At 39.5% G+C, this 23390-nt stretch overlaps 2 protein-coding genes across 4 annotated transcripts in view; one reads left to right on the top strand and one right to left on the bottom strand.

The window, feature by feature from the left end:
* Nucleotides 1-3025: 3025 nt before the first annotated feature.
* Nucleotides 3026-4847, top strand: serp2 (stress-associated endoplasmic reticulum protein family member 2). Its single transcript, XM_042001356.1, has 3 exons — nt 3026-3351; nt 4419-4491; nt 4646-4847. The coding sequence occupies exons 1-3, from the start codon at nt 3268-3270 to the stop codon at nt 4684-4686; spliced, it is 198 nt and encodes a 65-aa protein (XP_041857290.1). The 5' UTR covers nt 3026-3267; the 3' UTR covers nt 4687-4847.
* Nucleotides 4848-6916: 2069 nt separating this feature from the next.
* Nucleotides 6917-23390, bottom strand: part of LOC121650065 (TSC22 domain family protein 1-like) — a 34530-nt gene continuing 18056 nt past the window's right edge. For 2 of the 3 annotated variants that reach the window (XM_042001353.1, XM_042001352.1), the window contains 2 exons: nt 9446-9497; nt 6917-8136 (listed from right to left, as the gene is read on the bottom strand). In XM_042001353.1, the coding sequence (XP_041857287.1) occupies nt 7867-8136; nt 9446-9497 (322 nt within the window). In that variant the 3' untranslated portion in view covers nt 6917-7866. Of the gene's footprint in view, nt 8137-9445; nt 9498-9870; nt 11742-23390 lie in introns of those variants that run through there. The other variant, XM_042001355.1, reaches the window with a different exon arrangement.

The raw sequence follows: 23390 nt of genomic DNA, 5'->3' as shown, positions 1-23390 counted from the left end.
TGAGAAAGACAAATATTTTGAAGCCATCTTGGCTTTTTGGGAGTGTAGCTGAAGACCTGAGCTTGTGTGTGTCAGGAAGTGTGGCATCATTCATCATAGCAGCACTCAGCAATGAGACGAAACACCACTACTGCTTGCTAACATGAGCATAACTCAGCTGCAGGTGTGTGTGAGGGAAATTACAGATGAAGCTCTGTGCAGTCCGACAGCATCAAGGCCAGTGGGAGGGATGAGGGGCGCTGAAGCCAGTAAATAGGAAGAAAAAACAAAGGAAAAAAGAGCTTGTTAACTGAGACCCACCTATTTGTTTTCATACAGAGCTTATTTTGGTTCATGCCACACCCTCCCATCCAGACATCAAATATTCTCCTCCCTCCTCCCCCTCACTGCAGTCCCTTCTCTCTTTACCTGGATTCATCTCTCACATTTCAGCTTTATTTTGTCAGGCTTAACTACTGTTTACCTTCTTCTCCTGCAGTGGTTGAAATACATGTTTGTGCTCCAAAAAGTGAGCTGTGACCTAATTAGAGCAGCAGATTTAAGGAGAAAAACACACCAGAAATTAGGTCAAATACTTTGCTCGGGCTTCAGTGGGAGGGGTTTCTTACAGTGGAGATGCTTTGAAATGATGAGAGGAGATTATAATTTGTCTGCCTGTTAAAGTCAGCCACAGTCCAGCTGCTGTGTCAGACATATACATGAGCTCTGTCTGCCATACTGCTGAGTTTATGCATAATTATGACTCGGAGAAGCTGTAAACAGCCTACTGCCATTGGATGCTCTGCTATTTTTGATGTGTAAATTCAAAAGTTGGTGTGACTGATCTGCATGTTTGACTTCATTCAGTAGACTTCTGTGTGCTGTTACCACCTCTTTGGCATTGCCTGCTTTTTGGATGTGAGCGCTGCATTCTTCCCTTCATGCCCATGCCATATTTCTGATTATAACTGATTGTTTCCATGTATCTTAAACTAGTGCATGTCCTTGTTTACATAGATATGTTATCTGGAATCAGTGAGGTCAGACAGGATGTCAGAGTGATGAGGTTGCCTGACTGAGAATATGACAAGATACAGAAAATCATAACATTTACAATAGTTTTACATAATACATGGTTTAATGTGTGAAGGTTGCAAGTTCCCGAAGCTGAGAAAAAATCTTTTTTTTTAAGCTCTTGCAACCTCCTTTACTCTCACATTCAGACGCCCGCATTTTCTGATCTTCTTAATCCCTGCAGCACAGCTCAGGTCTCTTTCACTCACACACAGACAATGCAAATCCCAGAGGAAAGGAAAGAGAGAAGCTTCACATCCAGGTCATGCATCGATGCTAGCGAGGACATTTGATCTGTAGCCGCAGCCTCGGTTGACATCTGCTGCTTCTATCACACGTGAGGAGATGACACATTTTTCTGAAATTTTTTTTTTTTTTTTCTTTTCTTGCTAAACCTTGTCAAGACAGCGGAAGTCCTGTTGTTAGACTTCTTAGGCGGACAGCTTTGACACCGTTGTACCTAGCTTGGTTATTGTAATGATTGATCCTGCAAACTAGGGACTGAAAGCAGAGTTTGCACATTTACAGTCAAACAAAATCAATCAGCTGGCAGGGTAATTATAGCTGAAAATGGACTGGTGAACTCATATTAGAAACAGTAAACCTCCACTAAGAAGAGAGAAATCAGTCATTTAGGTAAGCGGGCTTGTGGGAAAATAAGATTATCAACAACACTATGATTTTCTCTGGTGGAGCTATGTTATTCTTCACAGTTTTCAGTAAATCAACACTACTCAAGGCAACATGAAGAACTCCTCCCTTTGTGCTAACAATGTAACACACTTTTCAATGCACACATAATTCTGAGTCAGCTGTTTAGACTAGAGCTGTGTAGACCATCCGCCTCTTCTCCTCTTTACTGGTGGAGTTTCTGTATCCCTCCCCAAGCAAACTCTTTGATTTAGTTGCTAGGTAACCCCTGCTCTGTCTCTGCCCTGCTTTCACTCTCAGCAGCCTGTGAGTTACCATCTTGTCATATGGAGTGAGTGATGTAAGTGAGCTATAACTACAGTTAGAAATCTGTATGTTTGGTTGGGTTTATATTTACTTTTTTTTTTTTTTTTTGCTACCTTATGTTTTCAGTTTGGCAAGTAAAAAAAACCACAAAAAACAGTGGAAGCTGATAACATTGATCTTAACAGAAGTAAACAGATGGTGTTCCCGAATGCTGTAATTTAAGCTGAGTCTATTGGCATGAAAATCAGCCCTGACTGTAAATAGGAATGGTGGAACAAGCATTATGCCACAAAAAAGCCTATAGGAGTGCTTTCTACACTTTGTAGTGCAAATGCTTGCCAAAGAGAGCAACATTCTTGCAGCATGTATTGTATAAAAGAGGATAAAGGCCCAGCATCCTGATGTGAAATACAAGCTATAAAATGCAGTTTATTAGGTCTACACAGCCAAACTGACACAGGAGAGAGGCTTCACAATAAATCCTGCCTTTATGAGAGCTGTAATATAGAGTTTCATTGGAACAGCGTGATGCTGAACATTTCAATTACTGAAACAGTGAGTCTAAGATTATTCTGTATTGAACTGCATTTGTTTGTCATCAGCAGGGATTTAAAACAAACAAGAAGTTGCTTTTAAGAGAACAGTGCCCATGCAGTTGTTCATATATAGCCCAAAAAAAGAAAAAGAAAATATTTTATTCATTTAAATATTTTCTTTATTTTAATTTAATTTTTAATTTTACTTATTTGATTTTGTTTAAATATTTAATTTCATTTAAATTTTTATTCGTTTGTATTTGATTAAAATATCCTATTTTATCTAATGTTGTTTAAATAAGTTATTTAATTAAAATGTTAAAAATGCTCATCGCCAGGTGCAACAGGGGACCGTCGAGAAGCTCCCGGATATAAAAGCGTTCTGTGTCCGGCAGCAACCTTCAGAATAACAGGTTTAGCTAATTGTTTATGTTTCGCTTTTTATGATGAGTTCTAAAACACAGCTAGATAACTAAAATAACATCGTCGTTAAGTGTCGTGAAACTCAACATTTATTTTCATGCGCTGACTTTCAACAACACACGCCACTTTAATAACATTCATGCTAGCATTTTGACAGCAAAACCCCAAGCTTCCGGTTTCCTCGTGCCACAGGTCTCCCAGCCTGACGCAGGGGTGCTGTCGTAAGCCAGCAGCATCAAGAAAAATAACAGGCTAAAACAGGCTGAATTAGTCCTGATTTTTGTCCTCGCGGGGGAAGATGGTGGCTAAACAGAGGATCCGTATGGCCAACGAGAAACATAGCAAGAACATCACGCAGAGAGGAAACGTGGCCAAAACGCTGGTGAGCCGTTCACTGACAGCCAGATGCCAGCATATTATTAGCCCAGATAGGTGACGTTCAGTCCGGTTTGAACACAGCTGCATGGTGATGATGATGATGAGGAGGATAATGGTGATAGTGATGCCAGCTGTTGGTTAAATATGCCGTTCACACTTAAGACATAGACCGTTACTCAGGACCTTAACATCCCCCATCTGCCTGTAAATTCATTTTTTAACCCTCCGAACTGATGCTGCTTACAAATGTAATGTAATCAGACTGGGCTCACCTGCTCGTTACCGCCTTCCCCAGTGTTACTTTACGTTACTTTCCTGAAGTGGGAACAGACCCAAATATATATCCTATGTTGACTTTTAAGATTACCGACAGTAAAACTCTAGTATTTGTTCTTCTATTTGAATAGTATGGAAATATGTGATGGAAAATTGTAGAAATGATTAAATTTATGTGTCTTAAAAGCTGACATTTCATTTAGGGTCAAGAGGGCAGACTGAAGAGGGCTGTGTGATGCAATCAACAGCTCCAGAGCTGCTAGTATGTTTCTATTTAGCCCTCTATTCAGTTCCAAGCAACTGTGTATAGTTGTGTTTCAGGGAAACGATTTTCCAACCTACTCCTCTTTCTTCAGCTTTGTTTACATCGTCACTGCCTGTAAAAATCTCCCCCACAAACATCTAACATTCACCCACAGATTAGATCATTATGAGTGTGGAATTAAAAAAAAAGAAAAACTAACTCTGCAGCACCTCTGCACTTTTCAATCACTGTTTAGTGTTTGACCACAGAGTTGTAATTGTGGATATTTTTGATGACCAGTAACTTCTTCCAGCTAGTTTTGAGGAAAAGAAAACAAATAAGAGGGGAAAAGTTAAAACAAAAAAAAAGTGACCAAGAAAAGAGCAGGAATAACAACAACATGAGCAGAGCTGGAAATGAAAAACCACTTTGTGTCTTGTGGTTTTACTTAAGCTTTGCAGCATCATGTACGTTTGTTTTGTTGTGGTTTGTAGTAATGTGAAACACATGGTTTTTTTTTTTTTATTTATTTATTTATTTTTTTTACACAGCGACCACAAGAGGAGAAGTATCCTGTGGGTCCCTGGCTGCTCGCCCTCTTTGTATTTGTTGTGTGTGGATCAGGTATGTTTTGTATCTAAAGGGGTAGAAAAAGAGAGGTTTTTGGGCTTGTAATTACACAGTTAAAAAAAAACTGGGGTGGCACGGGTGAGTTAGTAAAGATAGAAAAATAAAAACCTAAGAAGAGGGTCTGACCCGTCGGTTTGTGTGTTGTCAGCCATATTTCAGATCATCCAGAGCATCCGTATGGGGATGTGACTCAGGAGGAAGCTCTGGACCCTCATCCCCCACCTCATGCCCTCACTGATTCTGGCAAACCTGTGCCTGCACACTCGTGTCCCCCGTCCCAGAGGCCCAAACATGGATGCCAGACACTTGAGAAAAAACAACCCCCTATGGACAAACCTCAGTCCTCCATCAGCGTTTACAGTGTTGCAGTCTGTGGTACTGACAGCTTTTCTATGGACAGTCTTAAGACCACGGCGGCTGAAGAGCATGTTCGATTGTTTGCTTGGTACCTGTGGGTATGTGTGTGCGTGAGCTGCCGGTGATTCCTGCTAACAATGTGCCATATTTGTTTAACTGTTCGTCTATATCGTGTGAAAAGAATGTTTTTTTAATTAAATGTTGAGCATTTAGAGAACGGCCGCTTTTAACTCCGGTTTGCAGGTTATGCACTGATGTGTGTTATTGATGTAAAGGTGAGGAGAGCTCAGGTTCTGACAAGCCAACAAAGCGTGGTGACTTAATGTTATCTTTAAACACTTTATGAAGTAGAGTTAAAGCATCTCTAAACCATAATACTACCACCACTATGCTTCATAATGATGATGTGTTTCTCCTGAAAATCTGCAGAAAACATGTCTGGAGTTACTGTGCCACATGACGTCATCTTGATTCTTTTATCCAGAGCATATTATTCCAAGAGAATTCTTCTTTGACTTTATGCTCACTGACAAACTGTAGTTTTGATCTTTCTCTGCTTATAGATACTAAGCATATTGTGCTAACGTCTGAAAGACTTACACACAGGACCTGTGTGTATCTGAGGGTACTTGGAGATATGTCCTGGTATTGAATACCTCAGCCAAGATTCTTTGAAATCTGCACCACTTACCAACCATTTCAAATTATTGGGAGTCCTTTAATGACCACTCATAAGAGGCATTAAGATCTGAAAAGCTAATTAAATCTTAGCATAATGACACTACAAACTTCAATAGCAAGAAGATCATATTAATTGTGCCTTTTAGGAGTTATTTGCTCCTAATTTGTAAATGGATTTTAATTTCATTAAGTTTAAGGTGGAATGAAGGAAGCCACAGACTAAATTTTTCCATCTTATTTTGATTTATGACATTGACACAGAATGTCAGGTTGATGTTAACTAAGTGCATCACTCTTAAATATAGGCAATTACAGACCCTTGTTTTCTTGTTTAAAATTCACATTAGTGCCCAAACAAGATTTCTGTTGTTGGTCATGCATGTGAACATTGTGAAATCTGCCACACTGCTCTCTGTTAAAGCCACATAGCAGCAATGCAAGCATAGGTTGGGCTTCAAGTTCAGCTTTTATTTATTAATGTTATTTTATGGTTGTATTGTTAGTGGTTTCCATTAGACGGCATAGATTAGACCTTACTACTCTGGGCACCTACAAGTTTTAGATCATGTATCAGCAGGGTATTTTTTTAGTGGCAGAGTATTTCGTGTCTGACTTATCAGTCAACTGTGAATAACAAACACTGTAAGGTGGAGCTCAGCCAATAAAACAGCCCAATAATGTGTCACTCTAGGAGTGTAAATAAATTATGTTTTATTGCCCTTTAGAGAATCGTTTGAATATACTTTGCTTTTTCTTACCACTCATGCTAAAATGAAGATGTAACACTGCAGGCAGTCATTAACTTTGGATCAAATTCATCTGATCTACAAGACTTGTACAAAGCAGCTGGCTTCTGAGGAAATTAAAGCTGCTAACCAGCGCTCACAGGCTTGATTCACAACAGAGAGCAAAACCAGGTTGTTATTCTTCCTTAAGCATGTTTATTGAAAGTTTGTGAAGTGCAGCTGTCAAGTGCAATTGTAGGTATTTATGTTACATTATGTCATCCGGTCTTTGCAGAAACATGCACAGAACATGAGCATACAACTGATACACAGAATGAAAAAGAAAGAACATCTCCAGAGTTTGTGTATTTTTTTCCATCCAAGATCCAAAAGTATTCACTGTCAAAAATTTAACAAATAAAAGTTGCTTTACCTCAGAAAGAAAAAAGAGCCATGTGAAAGTTGTTTTACAGAGTTCATGTTGCAGTTAAGGGATCTAAACAACAATGTTGGTTGTGTGTTGTCAGTTAAATAGCCTAACCTCCTGTCGATCCACAGTCCTGAAAGTACAGCATTAAAAACAGATGACGAAGGCCGGGCAAGACCAGAGTGTTTCTTGCTCCTCTGCATCAATCTGTGTGACCTATATAGCATACCTTTCTTTTTTCTTTTTTGCTCTCCCTCCTCTCCTCACTATTTTACATTGTACTTACACTATACAGAAATGTACATCATCATCTGCCCAAAGAACTTTTGTGGAAAGGGGGGAAAAATAGAAGAAATCGCAGCTTAGCCCAAAGTCTCAACCCTGTAAAATAAGGTTTAAATTACATGCCACTGCAGGGTTGAGAAAACAGCAACAATGAGCTTTTTTCAGGGCAAAATGACGAACTTGAAAGCGAAATACTGAAAATAGATCATCATCATCTCCATAAGAAATCATTTTGTTCATCCCACCAACCCACAGTTTAAGTAACATCATCAATGCTGCCAAGAGTTGTTCAAAATAAGCTCCCACCCCCTCCCCGCCAACTCCCCCATTCCAGATGGGGACTTTGTCATGATAATAAATGCTCACATTCTTCATTTGTCACTCTGAGAAGGCTTTTTCTCTCAAGTCTCAACATTTAAGATCAAGCCTTGATAGAGAACACTTATTTACATCATTCAGCAAAATAGGTAACAACCAATATAATCCTCCACCTGCCACTGCTCCATCGTCAGTATATCACTTAAAATCCAGACACAGGCACAGTGATTTCATTTTTTTTTAAATCTGTAGCTAAGCATATTGTCATCACTGATAAACAGTTTTGTTTCATCTTGGTAAGACATTCTTGTTGATGACCAAGGGTTTTTTGGCAAATGTTTGATGATTCATCCTCCTCAAAACAACCACCCATACAGCATCTAAAGATTGTCACCCACCACTGTGCCAAGGAGCACAGCACTGCTTTTTCCAGCTGGCTGCATCCCTCAGAGATAAATATGTGCAAATTTTTGTCCTAACAGCGGAACCTCCTGCTGAAGAAGGCAAAGTTTGGCTCTGCAGCTTTAGCAGAGCTCAAAACCAGAAAGTCAAGTCAGTCTAGCGGCGCAGACCAGGCTACGCTGAGGGTCCAGAGCTGTGCGAGGCGGACTGGGTGAGGGTGGCGGTGTTCGGGGGTGCCGCTGGGGCAGCTGTTGGAGGGGCAGGTGGAGAGCCAGTCTGAACCTGGGCCTGGAATTGGGCCATCTGTTCTGGGCTGGCCAATGTCTTCAGCAGCGTGTTCTCCTGCTCCAGTTGGGAGTTTCGCTCGATCAGCTCCTTGATCTGTTCCTTCAAGACCTCCACCTCTTCACGCACGGCGTACATCAGGTGACTCTTCACCAGGTCCTGAAGTAGACAGAAGCATGGATTTACCATCGGAAACTATCAGTATCACATTGATAAAAGTTGGCTACTAACTGTAAAGTTTCTCAGACTTAGGGACAATTATTGCAGAAATTTAATAAAATGTGAAAAAATGCAAAATCTCCTTAAATCCAGACCCTTAAGGATGAAAATAGTACTTAAGTGATAATACAATTTAACTTATTGAAAATGATTGTATCTCAAACATGAGGAAAATGCACAGACCTTATCTAGTCTGGATTTAAAATCACCTTGCAAAACACCTTTCACAAAAGAACTTGCAGTGATTTAGAAACACCTGACCTAATTAATTATAATACATAAAAAGTTGTCTTTAAAGTTTGTAAACTTTTGATGTTTAAGTCATGCCACTCAAATGCAAACACATTTTACTGTTATTTCAAACACAGCTTGAACAATAGACAAATGTTTTAACAGAAATGTAACGAAACGCACGAAAAAAAACCAAATCCTCCCCAATGATAAGCTTATTAATTCTACATTAAGATACAAGAAAAATCTTAAGATCTTAATTGAGTCTTTATTCAGTCTGATGTGGTTATAACACAATAGGCAGATGTTAAAAAGGGAAAACGTGAGGAACAATATTTCCCAGGATGCTACGTCATTAAGCCGGCCTACATTTATGAGTAGCCAATCAAAGGTCGAGATATTTATAACCAGGCGTGAGAGTCTTCCAGCTTGCCTAGCAACAGACCTGACAACAGAGACGGTAAAAGGGAAAACAAAACCTCTTTGGTTTTTGGATTATAACGCTTTGAATCGCGTCGCCGACTTTACAATATACTGGATCTGATACCTTTTACGACAAATAAATTTATTAAAAATTTTTTAAGGATTATTTTTCTGAAATCGTGTCTCAATTTGGATGTAGGGACAGAGTTGGAGTCGACTGCAGATATTAAGTGTCATTACTCTCACACTTGCTTTAATAAAAGTGCATAACTATCATAATTTATTTTTTAAATGTCAGCTACAATGCAGTATAATACAAAGAATTATTAATTTTCCTCCACAGCTAGGTGCCGTTTGTTGCCAGTGACTTAAATACATAGGCTAAATATTGCACAATACTATGATGAAACAACTCCTACAGATGTATAAAAAAGGGGGCGAAATGAAAAAATAAAAAATCAAGTCCTGCATCACAGGGATGACCTAGTCCTAGTTTTTAACGACCGCCCAAATCTCAGCATACTATGGAGTAAAAAGCCACTGTTATCAATGTTTTGCAGTGGGTAACACAAAAAGACGAAAACTGAAAACTCACCATTGCTTGCTCTATCTTGTTGTCTATAGCAACAACGCTGGCTCCCGACGAGCTGAAAAACAAGAGGAGAGAAATAAATACATTTCAACCCAGCCTGATGCTGCAGTGTAAAAAGATGAGGAGAAGCGCAGCCCACGGAGCTCCGTGGAAGCCGCCTTTCTTCCTTTAGAAGAATGTGGGTCGTTACAAGAAGCATCTGGAAATTTCTATAAAAGCGGCTGTCTGGTTTCAGTGTCAAATAATTCCTCACAGGCTTCCCCTGGCAGGCGTTTATGGCGTTATGGTCTTTGAATACACTGATACTGAAAGCGCTGCTTTAATCACACAGCGGTGACATTACTGATGCAGTTAAAAATATAAAATAAAAAAGCTGAGCCCTGGACACACAGCAGTGTTGTAACACTTATTTTATTTTTTTATTTTACCTATTGTCGAGCTCGACGTGCGAGCTCTCTGCGCCCAATAACGACGAAAGAAACGATATGGAGAAATTTCTTAGTTGACAGACGCCCAAATCCATGGCCACTGTGTAGCACGAAGTATTCATGCTGCTCATGTTTTGTAGTCCCTTAAACAAACCCGAGTCCACTTCCACGCCACCAGCTTTGCGAGACACATCCACGCTATTCTTTCAACTGTAGTCCGGTAAAGCGCACGCACCGACTGCAACGGTACAGACGCGAGCCATGGTTAGCTCATCTCAGCGGTACACAAAGGTCTGCAGCTTTTTTACAAGCCGGTATAATTTATGAGGCGACACACTGAGGAGCTGGTCCCTGATTGGTCGAGATTGAGACTGTTTGACTAATATATTCAGGAACCCCCCACCCGCCGCTCAGCTGACATGATCTGCATACTCCGACGGTGGAGGGAGGATGGTTGGAACCGGGGGAAACCGGATGGAGGAAGACTCCGCCTTGGCAAAAAAAGGACGCGAAAGGGCAACGTTTAGAGACTGTTGATGTACTGCAGCTATACACATTAATCAAATCATGTCTAGTGTTTCCAGTCTTGTAGTGCCACAGGAACAATTAGATTAAATTTCCTTAACTTTAGATTTTTGTCGTTTTTATAACCGCAGACAGAGAGTGAAGTTTTTCATCCCTGAGTAACATTTGTTGGGAACTTCTGAGGATAACTGGGCATGCATTGCTTACACAAATTAACTTAAGGTCAGTTCACACAAGCTCTAACTGGTATCAAAATAATAGTAATGTTCTCAAACAAGACGCCTGCAAATAACATTGCTGACATGACAACCAAGGCATCTAAATATTGATCTGATAAATACATTAATTACTGTGTCCATGGCCAAAATAATCACTATAATATATAGAGCGAGAAGAATATGAACAGGATGCAGTTATTTTATTAAAAAATGGAAATTAGGCTTTGTGAATCAAACTGCTTCAGATGACTATAAAATGTTATGCTGTATAGACATATACTGCCCCCACGTGGTCATGGGTAATACTACACAACTGTAAGACCCAACCATAATATCAAAGAATCCTGGCAACATTCATCACAAATCAATGCAATGCTGACTACTGAGCTGAGAGAGAAATGCATGACAGACTGAAAGGCACAGGACTTAGGGAGGGACCCATATGTTCATGCAAACAGTATCTGATTTAAAAACACCATGTCTTTTATAAACAAACCTATCTGCATGTACAGAAATAACCCAAGTCTAAATGCAAGTGGAAAAAGCTTACAAGGATATTGTAAGTTAATATTTGAATGCCAAGTGCAACAAACACACATCAGTCACTACAACATTTAAACAACTGACAGGTAAAGTGAGAAATATCAATCATTCCCCCAGTGCAGTGTTCTCTTGGAAAAACCTGCATCTTGGCATCTAGATGGATTTTAATTTGACATTTGCCACATACTGAAACATTTTTGCTGACCAGACACCCCCTTACATAGCAACAGCACTCCCCTACAGAAGGACTGCAGCAGGCCCTAAAAAAATCGCTTAGTGAGGGCTGAAAAAACACAACAAGGAGTCTGAGGTGCCTGCTTACATCTCAGAACACTTCTTTGTTTACACACTGACCGGTTAGAACTGTTCAGGCAGCACAAGGACATTTTCAACATTATTAAGTCCTGCTGTTATGATTGATGAGTGAATGACCTATTTAATAAATGTCCATCTTTGAGGTGATGGAGGTCAGTGTGGTTTATCACACACCCAATAAGTGCCTTTACAATACTTCATAGTTGGGAGTATCTTGGTCACACAGATACTTAAAAACACCTCCTCCACAGAAATTCTCACCTCAGACATTTATTAAACAACGTCCTCCCCCACACACCCCTCCCATCTCTATCTGAAAGGCCACTCTCACACATTCCATGTACATTACAAACCTGTGAAATAGTCTGTACACACTGTCCAAAGCATACAGCTCATAAGCTCAAAGTAGGCAGGTTTCCTCTGCCATTTTTATTTGGGTTTATATGTGTATGAAAAGTTGGATGAAAACAGTAGTGAGGGACCAAGCCTTTGCCACCACTGCCACCCCCTACCCTCTGCAACACACTCCTACAACCTATCAGAAACTTATCAGACTCACTACAGAACTTCAAATCACCCCTGTACAAACCCACCTGTACAAACTGGCTTTTCCATCATTCCAATTTCTGTTGTCTTTGTTTTTAGAAGTAAAGTGTCTCAGTGTCCAAAAAAATCACAAAAAAATGTTCCACTTTTGTGTTATACATTTATTCACCAAGTTGAAGTTTGTTTCGAAGAAAGGATGCACATTTGGGGAGCAGCCTCTTGCCGTAACTAGCAGAAAAGTGAAACTTGGCCATCCAACTCCTCCGACATCTAACCCCTTATCAAACGCCTGTAATATGACCTCTCAAATTAGAATTACTGCTGTTATTGAACCCTCTGGATTGTAAGTACAGGCTTGGGCTCTTTGTAAAGGTAACACTCTCTAGTTTCATCCACACCAATCAGAATCACTGTAAGTATTACTGATAAAAAGTTATACACTTCAGAACACACAGAAAAAAAAAACAAAATTTGTCCTCGCCTAACCTGTAGGGACAGAATGAGACCAATCTTGATGGGAAATATTGATGTCTGACCTATAGAGAGCCCTCAAAGGTAAGGAAAGTCAACATTTAAACTTTCTGCTTTTCTGTAAAAAAGGCTTTAGTGTTAGCGCTGTGGTTGTTGTGTGTCAAAATGGTTTATATCATCGGAAAGACAAAACTTTGAGCTTTCATTTGATGTGTATATTGTGGGCATTCATGACGGAGGGAAATGCACGCATGGCTGCAATGTTGTTGATTAGTAGTCATGTACCAGGACCGGTACGTCTGCATCGTAAGGGGTTAATCCTGTAGAAGCCGCAGCCGCTAATCCATAACCTAACCTGTCGAATCCGACGTGAGTGGAGTTGGAGGTTGCAACCAGGCATACTTGCAATTGTGGGGAAGGAAATTACTCTGAAATCGGTATCAGACCTGGCAAAGATTAAGATGTGACCCACCAGCTGTTTCTGGTCTGACCTGACAAACTCATGTGACTGACTGCCATCTTCCCAGATGTACAAGCCATCCATCCATCCATCTTTTTTTCTTTTTTTTTACCTTCTTATTCCAACGTAGGGTTAGTAATTTTTCAAGAGGTGCTTTCTTCATGTTCTTTTTGTGGAAAGTCAGTGCAGTAGTTTTTCCTCAGTGAGATTTGTTTCTGGTTCAGACATTTACTTCGACTGAATTACAGCTGCCAACAGCCAATATTCCCACCCTTTGGTGGCCCAACACATTAGTTTATTCGGTTCAATTTAGCCAATGAAAACATCAAACGTGAACATGGATATCCCAAACCTGCAAGACAAAAACCCAAAAGGTATTCAATGTACTATATCACAAAATAAAACTTTTCTAAATGCTAAGCTGAAGCCAGGAAATGTTACTGGAAACAAGCCATCAGCATAGCTGCCCAAACATCACCCGAATCAGCTCTAGGATAAACAATTAACATACTTCTGAAGGTAATATGCAACAGTGACAGGAGAATGGGAGAGGGGCAAAATATGTATTACAAACAAATAAATTATCTAAATCCAACAACATTCAGAAGTAGCTGGGTAGCTACAAGGTGATTTCAAAGTCCCCAGTACAACCACAGTCCTGCTTCACTAAAAATACCATGAAGACAAACAGCTTTATACTTTGGTGTCAATCTCTGTTCATTTTCTATCCCAGTCAAACAACTAAGCACTTACTGTACCGAGAAGCCAAACACCAAAAAAAGAACTTCTAAGCCATGCTGATCTCTTCCGGTCGAGTCTTTGACTGGAAGAGCTTTTAGCCACTTATCCACATCCAAATAGCCAGAACAACTGTGGCTCTGAAGGAGTCAACCCTCCCGTGTTATGTTTTCAAACTCAAGTGTGCATAGAAGCTCACAAAGGTTTCAGAGTATCTGTACCGGTTTACACAGACCGCTGGTCCAGATGCTCTCCTGAAAGAGGCACTGCAATAAGACCACGGACAAGACTTTTACACTTAGAGACATTACGCCCTGTTTTGTTTTTTAACAAGTTGTCACATTTTCCCTACTTCTTATTCATTTTCTGGGACATGTTTTGTTCAAAATATGACAAGACAATCCAACAACTCAGACACACCAGTGTTAGGGTTTTAGAGCAACCAACTCCACCTCTCTCTTCAGGATCCGCCCGTTTTGTTAAAATACCACATGGCAGATAAACACTGAGGTGACGTAACAGCCAGCAAGTCAAACACATAAGTCATAAATCATGTCATCGGCCAGACAATCCCTGGGCTTCACCGCTGGTTCACTCCTCTTAATTGGCTGATGTAAAGAAATGTTATGTTGCCAAAGTTTCACAAACATTTGCTTCTGTAACTAGGAAACACATTTGCACAACACATGACCAATACATCTGAATTTCCAGATTCTGTATGGGGGACAAAAAAAATAATACACCAATGAGGACGCCAATCTTCACTGGGATACCAAACATTTAAGTACATTATATGTCCATACATTTCTCAAGTTAACTGAAAGAATAGCCACTAATGAGAATTTGTTTCTTAAAAGAAAGCTAAACAGTTTCAACTTCCCACTTCCAAGATACATCAAATACAGACTGATAATTTGAAGCTTAAGTTGGGTACAAAAGATCCAAAATACTTCCCATTTCACATTTGTTCAGTTTAGCAAGGCTTGCTATTAAATGTCGAGTTATTTTCTATGAAATTCTGTTCCTGATTAGTCTAAAATGCCTCTTTAGTAGTCAAGTCTTTTCTTCCACAACTTTCCTACATCATGAAACACAGGGCTGCCTAAGACCGGTCCTTGAGCTCTACTATTCTGCAACTTTTAGATGCATCCCATCTCCAACACACCTGAATCAAATGAATGGCTCATTGCCAGGCCTCTGCAAAGCTGAATGACAAACACAAGGGAAATCAGCCATTCAGGTGTGTTGGAGAAGGATGCATCTAAAAGTTGCAGGATAGTAGATCTCAAGGACTTGACTTGGGCACCTCTGATGTAACATATTTGCATGCTGCCTGTCCAGCAGCTGGTTTAACATACCGCAAAGAAAATGATCAGATTGGTTTAATTCAACCATTGACAAATCGGAGCCCACTGTTTGTTTTTTTCCCCAGACGAAGGGCTGCAAAGACACAGGAAGCTGATCAGACAGCTGATGAGGCGCAGAAACACCAGTTCTGAGGGAAATAATGGGTTTGTGGCATTACAGTAGTGTAAACCTTTTGTTTTAGATCCACAAAATACAATTACGAACCTTTGATTATTTATAATTTGTGCTCACGTTTTTCCATCTCGAAGACAAACATCTTTTTCCCATCTGATTGATATCTGGGGAGTTTGGAGCAGGTGATTCAGTTCACCTGTTCCACACTGTTACCATGAGGCTTCCTTGAGATGCTATCATGACAATAATTCTGCATAATTTGTAGGTATACTTGATGCATTTAGCAATAGTGGTGAGTTTTAACCCCTGTATCAACTGCTGGTGTTTTAGGTAGGTGAGCCGACTGATGGCCTTGCTGTAAATCAACAGTAACCCAGTGACCTAGTGAGGCAGAATGAGAGAAATGACCCAAACTACACTAAGCTCAGAGCAGGCTGATGACGGTAATTCATGGTGTTGAGCGTTTTAACTACATTAAAACATTTCTTACCACTACAATACATATGACTGACAATTAACTGTTTTCTACATCCAGCTCCTGTTCTATGTATTAATACTGAGAGAAAACAATTAGCCAAATTCTCAGAACTTTATAACTACAGTAGGTAATAAAACCAGATCAAGTGCTATTGTGCTGTAGGTTAACTTTGTGAGATGGACAAGACAAAAAAAAATTACAAGAAACATGTTTTAGACTTAACCAAAGTCCTGTGTGTGTATATACTAGTATGTTAAATGCACTTGTACCAAAGATGTACAGTTCATTCATTATGCTACATGCCAACCATCTCCCTCAGCATCCTGCAGCATGGAGACCCAGTACTCCTCAATGCCAATGTCACCCCTGAAGCCATAAATGACTGAACACAAAGGGCAACATAGCCTTGCAGCTTTTGTAAGCATCTTTAACAACTGGCCCAACCAGGGAGTTGATGCACCCAACTCCCTGGGCATTCCCTGTCTCCATTTTACCTTTTGAGATGCTGCTCCAGTTCCCAGAACAAAAGCTTCACTGCCATCTCTTCATGGCCTTGCAGTGGTATTCCCTGCGCTCTCATGGAGGCGTCATTCAGCTGGAACATATGTGCTCCAAAGTTGTGCAGCAGTGTGCAGCAAGCCTCTTTGTTTAACTTTTTTAACTGTCCTCGCTCCGTCTTACACTGGTGGACAGATCTGGGTCGCGCCTATGGATGCATTAGTGGCTGAAGCTGTAAAGCCAACTAACAGTGTTCCAGTGATCATATATGTGTGCCCCTCATCTTTCCTTCTGTGTCAACCATTCGTGTTTGCATAGCTGGCTGGTGAGTGAATTACTGGCTACAGACAGTAGCTGAGAGGGTGATGACGTGTGATCATGTGATAGAAGGAGTTACATAAACCATCAACTGAGATTAGCATGTGGTCCAGTGACTACCCCGTTCTACACCGCAAGCCCTCTGCCCTTTATAGCCTGAGATGTTCTGTGGCTATAAAGTAGATCTGAGCCTCAACTTTCCAACCACACAGATAGCATTACAGCTTCCAACATCCCAAATACAGCAAACTGCCTTTTATTGAATAATCTAATAAGATAAGTAGAAAGATGCTTATTTGGCGTTCTACCGCTGTGATTTATGGGATACAGATTTCCAACAAATTTACATTCTGTCTTTATATGAATCACTCCCAGACCGAACTTGTTCAGACTTCGTCTTCCACAAAAGTTAATTAATTTGGTATTTTCTAATTTGACTTTTCTTGTACCCTAGTTTGAACGCCAGCCCTCTGCGTGACAGATAAGAGACCCTGTGCTTTAGGGTCTTATCTTGTCATTTCTCATTGAACGGCAGTCTTACGATGGCTTAATGCTTCAACAAACAGAAAACACAATACGCACTCACAGGGGCCTCCACTGGATAAGAGGCAGCCGGTCAAGAATTAACAGGTTAAAGACAAGTGCAGTCTGGGGATTTTACTTGTCCCAACAGACTTGATGCACTGCAGATGAATCAGTAGCACACATGACTTCTAAGGAGGTTTATTAAGTCCTATCACAGCCTGCATAACCATCAGTATTATGATTCAAACACCTTAAACAAATTCTCAGCTGCTGGCCATCATCATCTTCTTGACTCTCATTTAAGATGATTTCTAGAGTTACCTCAAAGGAGAGTCACATCCTTCTATTGAACCAGGTTAAATACAGCCAATGAAAATACAGCAACTCATGAAAAGCTGATAATACAGATGTTTTATTTTCAGTAGAGAACAATGGCTTTTAGAGAAATAACTGGGCTATTGTAATTAACGATGCCACTTAAGTGATTAGAGCAAAAACCATCAAGCAGGATGATAAACCCACCTCTGATATATGCAGTGTAGATTTCAGTCTTAGATATACATTTAACATAATTACTCTCTCATTGTTTGTGCTGTTAGAGCTACTTAGTGACTGTAGAACCAACAATTGTTTAATTATAAAAAGCAGCCAAAACATTCTTATAATCTTAGTAGTAGCTTTTCATCATATAAAGAAAAAGGCAAATACAGGGGTAGGGGGTGACTAATAAAAGAAAAAGAGACTTGTGGTGTGTATAATACTGGAAGAAAGCATGATAAATATGCACACGCTCACCCCAAAGAGATTTTTACAGCATGCAACTATGAGCTGGGCCATTTGTTCTGCATGTAATCTTTAAATAAACCATACAGATGCAGATTAAAACTCACACAATAATTCTTTATAAATAAGCTGTCAAGTACAGACACCACAAACACAATCACTGTGGTTAATTTCTGATTGTTTCACACAATCATTGCTTTTCAAAGCACAACATTAGCATGACTGGAAATATAGATCCAAACCCTACACACTCTGTCAGATTCATCACTGCAGCTATTTAGATAACAATGATCAAAGGGTTGTATGTAGGTCGGTTTAGCAGTTTTTCTCCCCCATTCCCTCCAGTACATGTTACAGAAAGAAGTCTGCAGTCAATTTCTGCTGTGCTTCTGGGGAAATGTGGACTGTAGATGCTAATAAAAAGGGGCCTGGCATGCCCCAGCAATGAAAAAAAGAGGTCTATTGAATAGTTGAATTGTAAAGGCTTTTGGCTGAGCTCTAGTTTGATAGTGGAAAGCACACAAAGACTTTACCAGTAAGCCCTGGCAGTGGTTTTTCCATAGTCATACCCTGACTATGGAGAATGACACAGAGCCACTCAGTGAGTCAGTCAGAGAGGCAGGGAGGAATGATGAGTGGCCATTTTGGCCTTCACACGTAAGAGAGAGGTACTATAGGGGAGTTTGGGCTGACAGCAGCAAGTCCTCAGTGCTAAACTCACACAGACGGTGAAAGATAAAGGGAACAGAAGGAGGGAGAGCGAGTCAGGTAGAAATACAAGAGCTAGAATGGCCTGGATCTATCACCTCACTATCAGTACTGTGTCTCTCAGTGAGTTAGTGATGGGGGAGGACACAGAGGAGCATTAACACACACAGTGGCTTTCAAAATACTAATAGGAAACATGCCGAGGAGGTGAATACTTTTGCAAGCTGCAGTAGATGTTTCAAATATTATTTAATACATTTTCCACCTTTTCACTTTATGTTTTAACTAATTAGAATAAAACAAGGCTGCAAAAACAATTGCTTAGCACAACACAGAACATATAATTTCTCATCAACATATTTAATCCAAGCCTTTTTCCCCTACACTTACTAAAGTACAACAGCAACACAAATGCCCTGAAACTTTTTTGCCTGCAAAGGAAGTCTGTCATCTTCTTGCTATTTTTTGTGAAACAAAAGGCTACTATGCTACATCATATCTACTTTACTGAAGCACCTATAAATGTTTGTCATTAAAATAATTTGGCAGACTAAGGCAATACCATTTAATAATTTCTGATTGTTCATAGTTCATATCAATTAGTCTTAAGTGGAAACTTTGTAGAAACATATACATCATCCAGAAAATACAGCAATATCCACATCCTGACAGCTAACTCAGTCTTAAAGAATTTTTTACCTTCTAATCACGTCTGCATCCGACTGGTTTACAGATTAACTTGAGTACTAAAATGTTGTGTTGAAATGTCTAAAAAATCTCTCAGTGTCAGCGGCATCTTTCACACCTCAAACCCTTGCAGCTCTAGTTTTAACAGCTTGTGGAGGCTTGGACAATGCTGCCTTTAAAAAAAACAAAGAAAAACTTTATCAATTACAAGCAGTAAAAGAGCTAAACTTTTTATTATTTTTTTTTTCCAGCTTTGACTGAAGAGAAAAAACAAAACAAAGGGAGGTGGGCCCTGTGCTTCTGATCAAAACTATTACCTGAGAAAATTATTCCTGTGTTTTTTATGAGGAGAAGCTGCAGCACTGTGAAAATGGGAATTTACTTATAATGTGGCCTTCAAAGAGAAAGATTTTCTTTGGACATTGGCTGCTTTTTTGTTAATTTTTCTTTCCGATCCAAATACCTAAACATTTTCTGAGAGTTGCATTTGTGTGTGAGAGTGTGTTGAGCCACTTAAACCTTACCTATAGATCATTAAAGTATGAAAAAAGCCACCCAACTTAAGGAATCTTTGGGCACTTTGTTACAAGGAATCTTTATAGCTTGCAGCTACAAAAAAATACAGGTAACGTTAAGTTTAAACGATATAAAACAGTATTTTGGGACATGTAGGGGATTTCCAAAGAACTGTTAGCTGAAAATCTCTATTTCTGGCATGATGGCATGATGTGTGGGAAAAAGTAAAAGTTTTTGTTCTGTTTTTGTTGGTTTTTTTTTTTCCATTAACATTAAATAAAATCAAAAGAAAAAAGAATAGGTGCCAAAAAGTTCTTATGAAATGTGAAATAATGGCAATCTTAGCCTGGAAAACCATTTCTGAAGACTAAAGTTTCTACATGAAAGCTTGTCTAGGAGTTCACACTGAGCTGAAAAATAAAGTTGGACAAACAAAATTTTTAAGCTTTTTTTATGTAAAAACTCTATAAGCTTATATAGTGCACTTTCATTCATAACTGCATCTTTTTATATATTTTTCCAATATATGAAGACATGAAAGGTTAAGGTTCAAGTTACATAAGTTGTGATGGGCATGTGAGCAGCAGGTTTGAATAATGAAGGGTGAAATCTGGCATTAAAAGGATTAGCAGCCAAAGAACACACAGCGCTCAAGTCCAAACATCACATAACAGAGATAACGGGATCGGCAGTAGTAAAAGATGAGGGGGGAAGGGCCTGAAGGGAAGACACTAGTGGCGCACATCATCATCACATTATGTTCACAACTGTGAGAAGGCACCTATATGCCCCAAATCAGCTTCTCTTGCCGAGATAATGCCAAGTTAGATTTTTTTCATTCATCACTGGATTACTCTCACCTGTGAACTATTATGCAGGTTGATGCCACCTTAGCAGCTAACGCTAAGACCACGGGCTCCGACATGTTCAACAAACAACAAAGGTTTGAAAATAACAGAAAGTGACATCACCCCACTCCTTAAACCCACATACTCCAAAATAAATCCAATAATGGACTGGTAAATGTACACAACGATCTTTCACATATCGTATCTTTAGAAGTGCAAGTAACTGCGTCATATCAGATCATTACAGTAATCTGATTACTCCCAGATATCTGATTTTGATGGTCATGTAAACAGGCTCATTGTTTTATAAAAAATTATTATCTAAGAAAGTCTTTAATATATACAAACAGTGTTGTTACATAAATATTTGTAAATTAATGGATATCAAATTTAACTGAATCAGGTTATTCTGAATTGAATTGATTCAGCAAATTGGTGGTGACACCCTGCCCTATCTATCCATCTATCTCTCTCCAAATTTATCTTTGAGAGTCTTTAAAGAAAGGGAAAGTACTTGCTTATGTCTGGGACAAACATCCCACTCAGACTCCACCTTACAGCCACAAGAATCTTACAAGTTGTACATTTATGTGGGAGTTTATGCTCAAAGAACTCCACAGTACCACAATATCAATTAAGGAATGTGTAGTCAAAGCAGTAGGTGCTTCCATCCCACCCCCCATACTCTGCATCCAAGATATATGTCGTTAAAACTGATGACCTGTGCATTTACTCTGCTCCAATTTAATTTAAGCTGTGGGTCAAACTGAGGGGTCAGGCTGTAGCACAACTGATCACTCACTGAATAGCTGGCATCACCAATATTGATTTGTTTCCACACTTCCTCAAAATTAAGAAGAACTGCCTCAAAGTAAATCTATTTCATTATATTTATGGCTCCTTAAAGACTTAATATGGGGCTTCAAAATTGCTTGCAAACATAGTTCATTAATGTGTCATCACGAAAGATGCTTTGTTAGTATCAGTTCACTTAGACTAAGGTAAAATAAAAAGCATGTCTTGATTATTTTACAGCTGAAAGAAAGTCTTCTCTGCCTTTACATCACACGTTTCAGGTCAGGGAAAGTTTGTCAAATGAATACCTGGAAACATTAGGCTACAATCCTTGGCCCAGTTCTCTGCCTACACTGATGTCACATTACAAGTAAAGACAACACGACAGAGCAGTGAGTGGATTAACTCCCAACGGCTCCACGTCAGCAGGTTTAAATCTCCAACGAAAGCAGGGCTATCATAAGAACATTTAAGTACCAAACAAAGGAAGATGCCGTTGTTTCTTCCAGGGTTTTACAGTCAGGCAGATACAGAGTGTCTTCGTGACTCGTGACGAGTTTGACACTAAGCACGAATGCAGCGACAGCTTGGTCACTTTAAGTTTACTGGGACTGTCAGATGCAGAGTGATGATGGTGAAAGTGGTGACTGGAAGTGAGAAAAGCTGTTCTCTGGAAGAAAAAGAGCTGATCAGAACAGATTAGTAATCAACAATGCCCTCTTTTGGTCACAATCAGAACTTGTCCTGTAACTCCTTGTGTATTCAGCTTTTTATAACTTGCAAAAAATCAGAAGAGCAATTTATTCATGTCTTCTTCCACAGTAGATAGGAAATTATTACCATGAGCATTTTATATGAAATTAGGAAAAATTTTAAAAGATTGTGGATTCTAATCTGTATACAAATCTAAGATAGATTCTTCCAATTGTATAAATGTCTGTTGCTTTATTATAGTAATCACAATATTTTCAAGAAAAAAAATCCACCTTAAAACTCTGCGTTCTAGACTGATGTGATGGCACAGTGACATTTGTTATGTGCATTTCTAGAGCCATCGCTGCCCAGCGGCTGAGAAACCACACTATACAACTTTTTCTTCCGGGAAGCCACAGGATGTTGCAGCCAAGTTTCCCTTTACGAACCACATCAGATTCTGGCAAGTAGATATAAACACACCACACATCACAACTGATTCACCAAAGAAATGCAATAAGACATTATCTAAAAAAGAGAAGAAAAGAAAGAGAAAGGGACAGAGGAGGAGATCAGATAAGAGTCTAGATAAGACTGTCTTTTACTGGCTGGAGGGATCTCACAGTACAAAAGCAGGATGCAAGATGGATGCTGATAAGGACCACGTCACTGAGAAAAATCTGTAAAAGTTCTGTAGTGCGTCTGTTGACCTGTACCCGTTTTAGATGTTTGATATTGGAAGCACTAATGTAAAGACAATCCCGTTCCTGTTTGTGCTTCACTTGCAGAAAACTCCTTTTGAGAGTTCCAACAGAGCAAAGTATCCCTTACTCTTGATCCCACGGGAAGTGATGCCTATTACATAAATAATGAAATGCTGCACATTTAACCACATAAACCCCTGCTGACTCAGTCCCAGAATAACACTATGAGGCTCCATGCTGATGCAGTCTGACCTCAGGCTTCACTGGATGTCCTTCACTTAGAAAAACCTAAAAGTTCAAGCAGAGCTGCACTGTAACATTTCAACATAACATTTCATGTGTTCAAATGTTCCTGTAGGTGTTTGGTTCCACACTGCCATCTACTGGCATAAACTATCACCAAAGCACAAATTCAAAAGCCCAACACAAAAGGCTGCCTCCTGAAATATTTGCTTGACACCAGGTGAATCTTTATTTGTCTTGAAAAATATTTCCATTCAAGTTAAAAATGCTTCATCTTACTGTAGGTGCAGAAATGAGACAATTTTGTTTGGCTAATGAACACTACAAAAACAGAAACTAACTGTTGAGGGAATGAATTTACTGTATACTTGCAACACTTTTTGCAGGATGACTGGCTTGTGAGAAAAAGACAAAGAAAAGTAACAA

The sequence above is a fragment of the Melanotaenia boesemani genome, chromosome 12, assembly GCF_017639745.1.
Source record: "Melanotaenia boesemani isolate fMelBoe1 chromosome 12, fMelBoe1.pri, whole genome shotgun sequence".
Taxonomy (NCBI): Eukaryota; Metazoa; Chordata; class Actinopteri; order Atheriniformes; family Melanotaeniidae; genus Melanotaenia; species Melanotaenia boesemani.
Note: the sequence above shows the minus strand (reverse complement) of the source record. Positions and strands in the feature narration are given on the sequence as shown.

Bases quoted from the DNA above. Each gene is read 5' to 3' on its own strand.
- serp2 (XM_042001356.1), top strand. From the start codon at position 3,268: ATGGTGGCTAAACAGAGGATCCGTATGGCCAACGAGAAACATAGCAAG. The intron at 3,352-4,418 runs GTGAGCCGTTCA...TTTTTTACACAG, and splicing joins GAAACGTGGCCAAAACGCTG to CGACCACAAGAGGAGAAGTA. The intron at 4,492-4,645 runs GTATGTTTTGTA...GTGTGTTGTCAG, and splicing joins ATTTGTTGTGTGTGGATCAG to CCATATTTCAGATCATCCAG.